The 15,264-nt window shown below is 39.1% G+C and overlaps 1 protein-coding gene and 1 long non-coding RNA gene across 3 annotated transcripts; one reads left to right on the top strand and one right to left on the bottom strand.

Annotated features, from left to right (window-relative positions):
* The first annotated feature begins 4,953 nt into the window (after positions 1-4,953).
* LOC131591892 (uncharacterized) lies at positions 4,954-9,715 on the top strand. Of its 2 annotated transcripts, none has more exons than XR_009280481.1 (4): positions 4,954-5,141; positions 5,231-5,322; positions 6,779-6,858; positions 9,324-9,715. It is a non-coding gene; the product is annotated as an uncharacterized LOC131591892 (long non-coding RNA). The 2 variants fall into 2 exon arrangements; XR_009280480.1 differs by having other exon boundaries at positions 6,764-6,858.
* A 1,593-nt stretch (positions 9,716-11,308) lies between these two features.
* Positions 11,309-13,660, bottom strand: LOC131592098 (ankyrin repeat and SOCS box protein 15-like). The gene is given in 5 exon segments (XM_058863374.1): positions 11,309-11,609; positions 11,969-12,077; positions 12,080-12,138; positions 13,478-13,566; positions 13,568-13,660. Coding segments are annotated over 5 exon segments (651 nt in total).
* Between the last annotated feature and the right edge of the window lie 1,604 nt (positions 13,661-15,264).

Below are 15,264 nucleotides of genomic sequence, written 5' to 3'. Positions count from 1 at the left end.
TGTTTGCAAGTCCCTTAAAGAGGGGGATTATTGACACACTGGCCATGGCCATATTTAGAACAGGCAGCTAGTGGGAGAATACCAGCCTTGCAGACGGGGGGGCGGCACCAAATAAAAACCTGGGTGCACTTACACTGGCATCATGTCCAAATTGCAGCAGGGAAGAACAATGAAAATCCATTTAATCCTGAGCTGTCACAGGGGCTGGAAATAAAACACCCTTGCTGTTGTTCAGTGGACTTCCTCTCACTCTCACGGTTTTCTAGTGGAAGGCTGTTATCCCACCAAGGTGTTTGCAGGAGGTTGGGATCGGTGGAAAGGCAGCCAAGGGGAAGAGGTGAGCGTGCCGGCAGCTGTGGGGAGCACTGCTCCTGCAGTGCCACATGTTGCCTGTAACAAATCACACAACTGAATTTTTTATTAATTCCCTTATTTTTTCTAGGACTATTGGAGTGAGAATCAGCTGGATATGTCCATTTGAGCACCTGTGAGGTTTTTTTTTTCACATGGAGAATTGTTCTCTGCTGGGGAGAAATGACAGAGTCACCCAGAGATTTAAGGGTAACAAGCCCTGGGTGGGCAGGGGGCTGTGCCTTCATCACTTCTGACAGGCCAGGCAGCTGAAGGCCTCTAGTGGCTATTCTTTTAATGGCTGCTGCTCGCTGTCACTGACTGATGTGCAGCTGGATAGTGCCCTTCAATTCTTTATTCTAAATGCATAGCTACATTATAGTTTCTGCTAATAGATGATATATTATTCTGATATTATTTTTATTGACAGGCATCTTTCAATATGAAGAATCACAAAAAGAAAGATTAAACTTTGTAATATTTATTGTTTGTTTTTCTGATGTTGTTGGGTTTTTTTTGTTTTGTTTTTTTCTATTAACAGTGACTGATGGTGAACTAGCAACATTTTCTGAAACATGCAGGCCAGCAATATCTGCTAATCGGTGTTGTGAGGGAGGGGGAGGGAGAGGAATAGAGAAGGTTTTGGTACGTGGAAGTAGGAACACATCTATAACAACATATATCAACCTTCCTAAATGATAACACACAGTCTGTTTTAGACAGTCAAGCCAATATTTAATGGAAATGGAAATGAACAAAATTTGAAGTATTGTTCCTCTCCAACATCATGTCTTTTAGGTCAGTATGGATTGGACACCTGAACTGAACAATATTGTTAAGCCAAATTGCTCATTTAGTTTCATCATTATGCATACAGCTTTACTGACAGTAGAGAGAGGAGATTGAGCATGATTTTCATAAAGATTTTATAATTATATTTTTCCTTTGATCATTTTTCTATATGAACTTCATGCAGTTATCTTGATCAAGAAATGGTATGAAAGCTTATAACCTTTGTCTTTCCTAACCAACAAAATACATGAATAAAGCAGACATAAGAATACTGTACACCTTAATATAAAATAAATATTTGCAGGTCATTTACATTGACAGAATCTTTGGATAAAATAAAAAGGAGGCAGATGCTTGGCTTATGGAGCTAAGGGTGTTATCTTCACCCTTATATCTTCATAGCATAAGGTCCTGTGATGGGTCAAGTGCACACAGACAAGTCAGTGGGTCCATAGGAGTTCTGTTCACTCTTTCAGCTGCACCTGCAGAATGAGGCCTGTGCCAAATTCTGAAAAATGTGAAAGAGTAGGAAAATACAATAAGCACCTCTTTTCTTTTAACGTGGCATCATCAATGCTTTTTGGTAGAGCTGACATAGGCAATAAGTGTCTGTACAGAGCTGCACTGCAAGCAATTTTATTTCTTTAGTATGTCTAGGACAATGGTTGACACTGTTATGCTTGGAGTTAGTCAGAGAAGCAGCACAATAAAGTTCTCTTTCTTGAGTAAATTTTTGCTAACAACATTTTGTTTCATTTTTTGATGGAGTTAGGAAATGTGAACTGGACAGATTTTCTGTTGGAAAATGCTGATTGAGAGTGAAATGCCTTTAGAAATATGCTATATTTTATTAGTACAATGTTGATATGTACAACACTGATATGTGCAATCTTAAAAGGAAAAATATGCTGTTAAAAATTAAATCTATTCAAATATACTGTTTTCCAGAAAAATCTCAGCTTTCTGCTTTTTCTTTTTGTCAGGTACAACAAAATTTTTAAGTCTTTCAATTTTCCTGAGCTGAGAGCCCATTATACAAAGTACAGACATACAGATATCTTAATTGTCTATTCAAACTTCTATATGTATAATCCAAATTTTCTAAACTCAAAGAAACTTCAAAAAAGCAGCATGTATTAATCACTTCTAAAATAATATTCCAAAAGAAGATGAAATAACATGAATATTAACTTCAATATCTCAGCTACTCCTTGCTGAGACACAATACAACACTGGGTCAGTGACGATGTTTTTCTATACAAAATGCCAATGATGTCCATTCTAGCCATGAGATAAGATAATTTAAAGATATTACTAAAGATGGACAATGCACTTTCTTGTACATTTCTCCCCCGAAGCAGGGAGAAAATTGGTAGTCAGATGAGATTATGAGAGGTTTGTGTCCCTTCTTGATCCTATATGACACTCGTGGAATTTTAGGACCTATTCTGTACAGGGAAATGGCCAAAGGCGAAGAGCCATGAACACTTTCTTGGACAACTTTAATAAAAATAATAAGGCTGTAGCACACGGCAAATTAAAAAAAAAACAAAAACAAGAACTGTAAAGACGAGTACTCACAGGTCAGAAAATGCAGGAATAGTATTTATTGTTGCCTGCTAATGAGCACAGAAACACAGTCCTTAATTACATAGTTCTGAAATCATATATTTTGATGCTAGACACGTGAGTGAGTACTCAGAACCTTTACTGTTTTTCATTTCATGGGAAAGATCACACACATTTAATAGCCTTTCAGCATTTTATTTTGCCCGTCTTCTTCAGCACAGTAAAGCTATCAACTATTTTAATTGTCCAGTGGCCTTTACAGAGGACATGAAGGTGTTTTAGGAAGAGGAAGAAAGGTACAGAAACCTTAAGACTGAAAGTACTCACTAATTTGTAATTTTGGATTCCCCTTCTGGCAGTATTTGGCATTATGCAGGCATTTCAGTTGATCAAAGTTCCGTTCCTGTGGGCATCAGCCATGGCTGAAGCTTCCCATCCTTACAACATTTCAGATCACAGGTTCCAACTTCCAAGAACAAATCAGAGCAAAGACAGGAGTGATTGTGTTTTCCTGTTATTAGCATTCTTACCTGAAACATCCTGTTTCATGGTCTCCTTTCCTGGGCACTATACATGTTCTGATTTCTGAAAAAAAAGAAAAATAGCAAGCAAAAAACGAGCAGTCTGAGCAAACTGTTCTATTTGCCTGGCTTGTTCTCAATCACACCATGATAAACAGTTTAGGAAGAGTCCATTGTGTGCTAGTGAGGTGGCACAGCGAACTTCCTTCCATCACAGGAGGCAGTGAATAGAGCATGAACTATATGTAGTATAGGAGGGCAGATTTATAGTGGCTACATTGACTGCTGCTTAGGATGAATCCTCCAATTGGACATTAAGAAAAATTTCTTCATGGTTGTCAAGCATTGGAACAGGTGGTCCAGGGAAGCAATTGAGTCACTATCCCTGCATGTATTGAAAAGATGTGTAGATGTGGCACTCAGGAAGATGGTTTAGTTGTGGTCTTAACAGTGTTAGGTTAACATTTGAACCTGATGACCTAAAAGATCTTTGTGATGATTTGATGAAGTGCTTTTCCAACTCCTAACGGAAAACCCAAATTCACTTCCCTAATGCCCTGCTGAAATCCTGTAAGCAGGGAATTAACCTTTTCAACAATAGGCCATGAAAACTCATCTCTCATTCAACAGAATTATTAAAAGGTTTGTTCACTTCAGAACCTGAGCTGAGAGAAAACGAGAATTGAAAGCATCCATTTTATAGGAGGAGGATTCACTGTCATTGTAGATCTTGGCACCCAGGGTTCCTGGCTTTCAGCAGCTAGATTTCAGACAAGACTTTCTACCTTTCCTAACCTGCTGGAAAGGTTATTTATTTTCTTGGTTTTACAAGAAGAAACCCCTCTAAGCGTCCTTTTTGACTTTCCAAGCAATTAACCATTTCAATCAGCAGCCTCTATTCCACTTCTCATGTTACTACACTTGGGGCACGTTGGCTCAATTGCTTAAAGGCCACAAGCAACATGTGCCAGGTGGTGCTCACCTCTCAGCAGCACAGAGCCCACAGTTAAATGTGTATTTCCACTCAGATGAGCACAGGGAAAACTACAGGCAGTAAAAGAAAGGGCTGTACAACCTTGTCCTCTGGCGCAAGACAGTGGCTATTTCAGTCCCGGCTCCCGAGGACAGCCTGTCAGATGGGACAGATGCGTTGGCTCATACTGAGCTCAGTCCCACGCTGCAGGAACAGCTCCAATTGCCATAGAGCACATTAAAAACAATGCACCACAGTACTCTGGGCATTCCCGTGTCTTCTGCTGCCCATCTGCAGTGCTGCTTGCTCCTGCCTCCCACCACCACTTTTGCAACCCTCATTCCTCAGCCAACTCCTTCCCTCATGCCATCCACTCAAGCAGACCCTGAGGCACCAGCCCCTGAATTCTCTCTTCATGCCTTATTGCTGCTGCTTCTTGCACATCTCCTCTGTCCTGCCCTCGTGTTCCTCACTGCCACTCTCCCAGTCCCACTATAGCAATATATATATTTATCCCTATATATGTCTCAGTTTTTGTATGCTGCGTGTACAGAGCCAGGCTGAATGCAGAATTCAAACCATGCTGGAGAGACACAGGGTCAAGCAGCCTGGCAAGTACATAAGACCACGAGGCAGACTGATGGGACAAGCTGCAGCTCTTTCCCTTGGGAGACTCACATAACTTGTGAGAATCGTGCACACAGTACTGTGCCTGAAAAGGATGTGTCATCACCTACATTTAACAGTGGTATCAGCAGAGCAAATGGGATGAAGCATGCACTGAAGGCATTTGAAGAAACAATTTTTCAGCTGCTTTTCTCAATGCCAGATGATTCTGTTGCTCACTCCATCTCTCTGGGTGATGCTGTAAACAGGAAGTCACAGAGAAGAAAAAGATTTTTTCTGTCATCTGTGCTGGGGGAACACAAAGTGGGGTAAGTGCAAAAATGACCCTAATTCAAAACCAGTCTTTGCTTGGGAATCAGATTCAGCATTCTAGCTCAAAGAAAGATTTTCCCCACAGATTCCCTGCAACATACCATAGGCTACCAGGAGGTTCCAGACTTGAGATTCCAGATCCAGGCTGTAGTTTAACAAGTCAGACCATCACAAATGGTAATCAGCTTTTATTAAAAAACATGTGCATGTGGGCTGCCTTATTGCTTAAATCAGTTTTGAAAACAGCTTTCCCAACAGCTGCTGGGAACATAACTATATACCATATACCATATAGCAACAAGCCACAGGGCAACCACTAATCTAATGCATTACAATGGTGGGGGAGTTTGCATTGCCTTACTTATCATGACAGAAGAGTAAGAGGGAGTGAAGAAGTGATTGGGCTCTGATAGGGCTACTGATGGAAACACAGTAGCAGACAGAATGCATCCTGGAAGGGGAGTCAAGAGGTCAACCTGACTGCTGGGAAGGATGGAGGAAAAATACATCTGACTGCAAATAAGAACATTTCTGAACTAACAAATTTCTCAACCTTTAATTAAAAGAAAGAAAACTCACTGCTCGTATTGCACAGGCACCCTTGTGCATGGATCCTGGAGGTCTATTTTACTATACAGAAAGGATGCTGCTGAGTGCCAAGGGTGCAGCACACTCGGGGTTTATTGCTCCTTTTGTGTACCTGAATCACACTAAAATAAGGAAGACAACAGGGAAAAATGAATCTTATTCAATAAATGTCATTCCCATTCCCAGTTTTCTTTCCTTCCTACACAGCCAATGCTTTTTAATCATCTCATGTCAGTACAATGTCATGTTCTGCAATAACAGTGTGAGATGAACCTGCTTATCTTTGACAGCACAAACTGTACCTGCCAGGGTTTTGCCCAAAGCAAGTGCTTCTTCATGTCTCTGCAGAACAGCCATTTACTCATTTCTGCTACACCAAAAAGATAAACTGCTTTGTACACAAGGACAGTCTTAATGCTCCTGCTTTCATATAGCTGCTCTTATTCCTCAGGAAGAATCTCAGTGTGCTTTACAAACATTGCCAACAGATTTACAAACTATATATAGAAATCATTTCACTTGCTACTGATGTACAGACATAGGGTGACCACAGCAGCTGCTTGGAACTACATCACAATATTGCTCAACAGGTTTGGAAAGGAAGTAGAAGCCACTGTATTGCAAAGAAAGTAACAGAGGAACTGCTGCATGCACAAAAAATGTGCGGTTTGGAAGGGTAATTTCAGAGGGATACAGTTAGGCTGCTACTCTTTAAAAAATGAAGCATAATAAAATAGGTAAAATCTACCAATGTAAGAACTATATTATTTGTAGTGGTATTAGCAAATACACTGTAATATGAGTGTCCATATCAGGTAGTTATTAAATTATAAGTGATTATTAAAACTGCATGGATTTCATCCTTTGTTAATACCTGAGTCCCAGATAATTCTCCCACATAACTTAGGCAAACCTACAGTTTGTCATTCAGTTAAAAAAAATTACTCTATTTCTTTACACACAGAGAGCAAAACAGGTACTTATTACATTCAGCACTTCCTTTGTGATGATGCAATTTTTTTTTTAACAGTGTGTGTTTATGAAGATTTTTTTCAGGAGATGCCAGCAATATAAAGAAGTTATATACTTCAAAAGGAATTAAGTACCAACAGCAGCACTAACCAGGTAAATTTTCTACTGTTTTTGGGTTTTTTAAATTATTTTTAGTCCGTATTAATGATAACAGGAGTTCTGGTAATCTACCATGCATAGCATATGTGGACAAATGGCAATGGTTTTGCCCAATTAGGCATAGAGGTTTCTACTGAAAATTTGAAATTTGAAAATTAAATGTAAATACACTGTACATGCACCAGAGCTACACTTTTATATAATTCTTATGACTACTGTCCACTCACTAATATATTTTCGTCACTTTTCAAGAGAACCCCAGCTCCTTCAGCCGTTCCTCATAAGACTTATATTCCAGCCCTTGGAAGCGTTGGAAAAACAAAAGAGATATGACCTCTTCTACAGAGAGAAGTCATCACAAATTTATGCCTACGCAAGCCATAGCCAAATCATGGATATTTTAGTAGGGTTTTTTTTCTGCCCCAAGTAAGGGTCACAAAAAATCCCTTTGCCTTACCCCAAGGTAGACACAAAAGAGCCTGTGACTTTGTGACTGTGTTTTTCCATGTGTGACTCCTGTACCAATGGCAATAGTCTGAGAAAGGGCAGCTCAGGCACTTTGAGCCCATGCCAGAACACAGACTGCTGCAGTAAAATTGCTGCTCACCTCCCACCTCAGCCTCACCCCCACCTTGATACCCAGAACAAGCTCTGCCATGCCAGCTCCCAAAATTAGACGGTCGTCATTGCATGGAGTTTTATACATGACCCACACATAATGTTAGGGCTTCTACAGGGAATAGCTGATCCTATACAGGACTCATGGCTATGGTTTACTCCCCTTTCAGACTGAGCTCTAAAAACACTCACAGCTACAAAGTCCATCCCAGGGGTGCTGAAAAGGCTAAAGGCTGATGTAACCACTGTTGAATGTCTGGCTCCTTGGAGAGCTAGCAGCCTGGTGCAGCTGCTTGTGTCAGATTTTATGAGAAATAGAAACCAAATTATAGCTCTGATTTCAAACATTGTCCCCAAATCAATAGGAGTCCCTATCCTACAGCATGATTGAGTCAGTGCCAGGGCATTTAATTACTTGTAGACAACATTGCCCGGGGGTGGGCATGCCATGGAATTGGGTTGCAGTGAACAGCCTGTGAGACACACCCAAATAGTTGAGAAAATTAAATTCTGGTGTTACAAGGGTTCAATCACAGTCCAAGTAGGGAAAATAAAAAGGTTTTTTCCTACCAATTTATTTTTCCAGCTGGGGATGATGCCCTTGTGTCTTCTCACACAACCACCAGCTCTGGTCCAGTTACATTTCCTGTTTCTACCACCACATAGTAAAGTCCATAGAAGTAGCATCAAATGGTCTGGCTGAAAAATATTGGAGTTGAAACAGTTGTGCTCAATTCCTAGCTGTGCCATAAACCTGACCTGGGGAAAACAGCTCCCTTTCCATGACTATCTCACCTCATATGTCACTTAAAATAAGGTTTTGCTTCTCCCTCCATTCAGTTCACAGATGCCTTGAAAATATGAAAGACACTTTCTCATAATGCTACACTTACTTTAGTGTTGAGGGGGGTGGGGGGTGGGAGAGGAGGGAAGCAAGGGTGGGTGGAAGTCTTCAATAACTTCAATGGTGAAGGACATAAAAGCTTTCAACCAGTATCAGGACACCTCCTATGACAGGCAACCAAACAAAAAAGGGGCCTGGCTGTATTGATTAAAAGATAAACACAACCAAATGTCTTTTTAGCTTACCTAATGATATTCAGAGGACTAGTTCATGGTATTTTAAACACTTGGGGCAATGCTCAGTGTTACATCTGAATGCTTTGATGCTGCAGGCAATGTAACTACTGCCTGATGCTTGTATGAAGTCCTAAATATAAACCTTTGCCCGTGAACTAAAATTACTAATGGAATTTGGCTCTAGCCAGAGAAAGGGTTTAAAATCTCCTGTCTAAAGCCCTATTTGATCATGTTTCCTTTGCTGGTTGCAGTATACTTTATCAGATATGCTATTACCCAATTCTTGTGTTGTGGTCACTGTATTAATTACAATTACCAGAACTTAAGATTTATTATGCTTAAGCCCATATTTCTGATTAAGAATTTCCACAAAGAAATTCCAATTTATAGGTTAGGAAGCATACATGTATTTATCCTGTTATGTCCAGGAGGTATCTATCGGCCAGTGGAGCCTTGACTTGCAGTCATGTTGGGTTCACTGGGCACTCTGTGCTCAGGCCATGCCTGCAGTCACCAATCACCTGGACCATCCCTCTGTCAGAGGCCTGGCCCACACACCAGATGCCTAGAAATTTTTCACAAGTAACTAAATTATTATTTTTTGTTCTGGTCCAAATTTCTGGCAAAAACCCCTGAAGTTATGTCTCAGAAAGCTTCATGAAAACTTCTGCCCTACCGAGAGCAGAAGGAGGAAATAAGCCTTCTGTTAAACCTTCTTCATATCCTAGACCAGTAATTTTCACTTTTTCTATTTGCTCCAGTGAACCTGTCATGAAGAAGGACAGACACACAAAGGACTGATATAGCTGCCTTTGGAAGTGGAATTTACATCTCTGACTCAGAAGTTAGGTTTTATATCACAATGATATTCAGCAAATAATCAGAAATTCTGAAGAACAAGGAGAGTCAGTTTAGGGGGCAAGGCATAAACATACTGGAGCTAAGCTTTGGTTTGTGTGAATATGTGTGTGATAACCAGCATCTCTCAAAAAACAGGATGCCCAGAGTTGTTGTAGCTGCCCCATCCCTGGAACTGTTCAAGGCCAAGCTGAAGATGGCTTTGAGAAATCTGCTCTAATGGAAAGTGTCCCCGCCCATGCTAGGGGAGTTGAACTAAATGATCTTTAAGGTCTCTTCCAACACAAGCACTTGATAATTGTGGGCTTAGATAAATGGATTATGCCCTACATAATCCTGGCATCCACCAACTGAAGTATCTTCTTATTTGGGAGGGTTCATATTTTTTTTTTCCTCAAGATGGAAGGGATGACAGAAAAAGGCAGTAACTGCAATCAATTTTTAATTAAATATCTTAAAATCTATTCTGTCAGATTCTTTTTCTCTGCATGACAGCATGACTGAGGTTGAGTCTGCTCAAGAACTGATCTGCCAAAATTCTGAAGGATCCAAAATTAAAGTTACAATATTTCTTAAGCAAGGGCATAGATATGCTGCTTGATTTCCTGTTTTCTTTTCCCATCAAAATCTACTCTTTGTTTAAAAAAGCCTACCTAAAGTTCCTTAAATTTTGACAAGCCCTGAAATATGCACACACAGAAGTGGTACCTGGGAGCAAACACTTTGCAAAAAATACCTAAAAATTATAATTTAGATGTTTGAATAATTTTATATAGGACCATGATCTTTAATGTACAAGTATGCTACAACACTTTGGATGAATGTGACCTGACATAAGGAATTAAAATTTCCTATAATAAAAGCATAACATTATTAACAGGAAGTTAGATATTAACCCAGTCTGTCATATCTCTGATCATTCTTCCTGTATTTTGTGAAAAACTGAATTCTTGTGCTTAGAGGAACATAATCTATGCAATCTATAAAAACAAAAGCCACTTTTCCAGCTAAATGTCTCAATCACAGAATAGCAATAAACTCACAGAACTGAAACAGAGAACATATCAAGTCATAATTCCAAAATCTGCACAGAGGAAAGCCAAAGAATACATTTTAAAGCAATTATAGAAGATAATTTAAACAAAGCCCTAGCAACGGCCTTCAACAGTCAAATTGATAACTAGTTAGGTTACTTTAAAAGACATTTTCTTCCATGTTTAACCTTTGTGAACCCTTAATTTATGCAAACAGGCCTGAAGGCAAAAACAAAAAAGCTGTAATCTGTGGCACTGTTTTATTCAACAGATATATTTCTTTGAAAACACATCTACTCCACTGATCAGGAAAGGAACAGAAATTCCAGAATCCTGCCTCATGACTCCTTAAAATTTCTTTTCTAAATCTCTAATATATGAATGGATATATAAAACAATACAATGTATATAATTTTCTCTTTCTCAGAGTAGATAATAAGAAATGGCTATTTTTGTTTTTAGAGCATTTTTAAAGAAAGATTTTGCCAGTATGTCAATCTTAATTCAAAGCTATTAAATATGGTTAATGAAAAGAGCAAAGTGAAGAGATGCAAGGAAGGTATGTTTACTTACGTTTTTGTGCTTAAATTTACTAGTTTATCCTTTATTGAAGAAGTAGTCCAACTGGGAATAGGCTCATGCTCTGGAGCTGGCCACACAAAAGAATTTCCAAAGACACCCTGACACATAAAGTCCAAACACATCTCTTCACTATATCCATGACTGAACAACAGCCTCAGCATCATGTCACCATCCAAAGAATATGCACTGAGGAAATGCGTATCATTAAGCAACAAAATTAGCAGCTGACATCTGCTCCATAAGATAGGAGTAGCTTTACAATTCCATGGCTGTCAGCTCTCTGCCATGAGAACACAGTTAAAAGGATCCTTGCTTGGTTTTGCTCCTGCTTTGAGCAATATTTTGGTGCAAAGAATCTCATTGTTAGAAACAGCACAATAAAATGCAGTTTTTCTTCTGCCATCGTAAGTATTTGAAGTTACCTCTTTGGATGAGAGAGTGTTGACATCCAAACCATTTCCAATGACAAGCTCTAGACACTGGTTCTGGCCATCTACAGTGGAGTGAACAGTGCTTAACCCACTTTCCTGGACTGAAGTTTAGGATGTGGCTGCAATGAGATACTTCCTGCCCCTAAAAAACAGTGAACAAAACCAGGCAGGTGTAATTTCTTTGCATGAAGAAATTAACCCTCATCCAGCTATATTCTGAATTACCAGCTAGACATTTTACAAAAGATCAAAACACAGAAACACCAGTTTGGAGCACTGTCAAATAAGATGTTGTGTTTGTTTCAGTGGTTTTCACTTAATTCTAAGGAGCATGTTTTGCATTTTGCTAAAAATAAAAGCTAATTAAATCTAATCTAACACAGCTACTTCAGAAATATAAATGTATATAAATCTGTTTGTAAGTTTACTACAGCCATCTTAGATGTGACCTTGTGCCACACTGTTTCTTAGAGAAAATGTAAAGTCCAAGCTCATACTCACAGGTAATACCCCTCGCAAGCCACTTTGTGCATGGGAAGCAGTCCTGCTTCACCAGGCACGTTGCCACCTCCTCCATATTTCAAAAGCAGAGCTATGCAGTCTAGACTACATCTCCAGCTGCTTGAAACAATACTGATGCATGATCATCTGCTAAGGCTTTGATATCTCCACTTTAAAGGAGGATACAGAACTTATATTTGTATCCAAAGTGATTTATAGATCATCATAAAAACAAAGCCAGAGTACTTTCCTCCTGATCTTCAGATATATTTAAAATTTTACTAAAGCATGAAATATTTTTTGTGGCAAATATAAAACTCAAAAGCAAAGTAAGAGGTGTACATACACAAGTTCCAGTGCTCATCTGAGTCAGCACTGCTTTGACTGTAAGCATTACAATTGAGGACTTTCAAACTGGCATATTTCAAAAATATTTCATTAATTAATACCAATATAATTCCATACATAGAAGGAAAGATAGGAGGGAGGGAGGGATGGAGGGACTGAGTGGAGTAAAGAGAAACAAAAAAGGGCAAGAAGGGCGCATATAGCAATCTCTCCTTGACTGAAATGGATTGCTTTCAACTCTGCCACTCCTCTCATAAGCATTATGGAAACATGTAAGCATCGCTCCAGTCTAGCAGAAACACTCACCTATGATTCCTTTCCTTCTTTTCCTTTCTAGCTCATTTCTGCTTTATCCCAATACAGAATAAATACAACCAACAATCAGTACAGGTTTTTCCACTTTCTCTTGCCCCTGTTGGGCGCCAAAAACTATATTTGTCCTAGTTTAGGGCAAATTAGGGAGGAAAACTCTAAATGGGGATTTCCCCAGGGAAATGCCCCTCTTCACTTTCTGGTCCGGGAAAAGAGAGAAAAAAAAAAATTCTTTGGAGAGAAGTGGAAAAAGCTGTTTATTTAACAGAAATTGAGTAATATTAAATAATAGTAATAAAACTTCTTGCTGTTCGATGGGGTGGCAAATCTAGGAAGAAAAGTCCTTTTCATGTGGTGTAGCTCGGCTCGCTCAGGTTCTTATCAGTCCCTCCGGCGCTGGAAAGTGCCGAGGCCCAGGCCCCGGTGGGCCACAGGCTTGTGAGCTCCCGGGGTTTGGCTGGGTGTTCAGTCCAGAGCAGGCTTGCACAGATCCAGAAAAAAGGGAAAAAACGAAGGTCCGGGGAACTCTGCCTCAGCTAGCTAAAACTAACTAAAAACTAGGGAGAAGCTCTGTCCCGCTGTCTGTCCGTGCTGCAGACACCACAGTCCAGGAGCGAGATGTGTGGGAATTATATTTTCTTTAACACAAACTGCGGCTTCTTCTACCCCCCTCTCTTGCTCTCAGAGTCAGTTTTAAAGGTGCAGAACTTAATATATAACATAAACCAGACGACTGGGGATACCAGTATCATAAAGTCACCCCAGGACACCTCTTTCTTTCCTGAAAGGCCTCAGCAGTCAGGCAAGATGTATGCCAGTGCAGAGTTGTATTTCTCTTTTCCTGACTACACATCATTATGATTAAGATACTCCAGCACACCACAGTGACCACATTCAGCTGTAACCCCTAATGGTGTTACTCAACATTTTTTCCTTATTGTTCACATTTCCATCACTCTTTAGAACATCAAAAATGTCTTTGCATGTTTGTTTTGTGGCTTCTTGCATTGCTGACCACTGTTTTACATACATCTTAAAAGTTTTCTAAGCTTTAGAAAAGCTTTTCCTCACGGTTCTCTTTAAGGAAATTAAAAAGACTTCCAGTCCTAGAAATCTGAGAATCCAATATATGGCAAATAAACAGTAATGTCATCTTCTTGGGAAATCAAGGTTCTCGAATACAAGCTCAAAACTTTCTCAGTTTGAAGCATGGAATGCAAAAGCCACTTTGATTCTGGGAATCCATAAGGACATATATCAGAAGGAAAGCAAAAATTAAAATCACATAATATGCATATATTGTCCTTTTAAAGTTGTTGCAAACACTACAGTGTCCTGAGATAATTCCACTCGTGACTTTCTTTTTCACCTGGTAGCTCAAATCCTGGTGTGTACTCTGGCTGTTGTAAACCAAAGTACAGGTGACATCTGCCATACTTAAAGGTCATATTCTGTTGTTTTGAACTTCCATAGTTTTCATGGATAACTACTCTTGCAAATGATTTCCATATAAAAGAGTGATGCTGAGTAAGAGTTTTATTTCACTTCCAAAAAGAAGGAATTTCTGCTTTGGAATAGCAGATCACTCACTGCTGGGGCAGCTGAGGTAGATCACCACCATAGGGTTAGCAAATTTAACTTTTGTGAATGTCCCATTATATAAGATTTTCAAGAGGCAACAATCTTCATAATTGTACACAAGTGCTTTGAAGTATAGCATGACCAAATGTACCTGGAAGCCGAGATCATCCTAGTAGATAGATATTCCTTCAGCATGTACCTTTGTACTAAAGAGATCTCTCATCAGAGTTGTAAAATTAAAAAGAGTAACTAAATCATGAGCATAATGTATTGTGTTAAGCACCTGATCCTCTTTTTCACTGAAACTAGGATTGAAATATATGATGCACAACAATACCTATATCCACTTTTCAGTTCTAAGCGACAGGAAAACATAAAAAGCATTACATAAACAATACATGGATGACAGACCTCACTTTCAGGAGTTTGTATAGAGAAATATTTAGGAAACTTAATTGTCATAATAAGGGGAAAGAGCTTTTTCATCAGCTCTAGCTAACTCTTTGCAGGATTCATTAAAAGTAATGGCTGAATATAAGTGAAGTTTCACAGACAATTATTGAAAAGAACTGAAAGTAAGACATTTCTGAACAACACCTTATAAATGCCTCAGGGCCCTAAAATGATAATACAGTATTTGCATCTAATGAAAGTTAATAAAAAGTCAGATAAATGAATATTTCAATACTCATAATTGCATTATATATTTTATTTTCTCATATTAATTTCACAGATTTATTCTCTTCAGAATCATGAAGTTATTTTGACATTTAACAGAAACTGAAAGTTAATATAACTAAATTATTCAGGTACAGTAAAACTCATTTAAGTCTACCAAAGGCATAAAACCTTCCTAAAGAATCATCTTTCTTAACAGCTGGGTACTTATGGTGTAGTTGAAACTTGTGTTCAGCACAAGAGGGGAGGGAAATGAGATGAGATGTTTTTTCAAAATACCTGCCTACTCCTTAAGAAGCCAAGACTCAAGATACCATCTGATAAAACCAAAAATCTCCACTAACCTCCAGATGTCCAGAAAAAGTACGTTCCAGTTA

The sequence above is a fragment of the Poecile atricapillus genome, chromosome W (genome assembly GCF_030490865.1).
Source record: "Poecile atricapillus isolate bPoeAtr1 chromosome W, bPoeAtr1.hap1, whole genome shotgun sequence".
Lineage (NCBI taxonomy): Eukaryota > Metazoa > Chordata > Aves > Passeriformes > Paridae > Poecile > Poecile atricapillus.
This window is presented reverse-complemented; position numbering and strand designations above follow the sequence as displayed.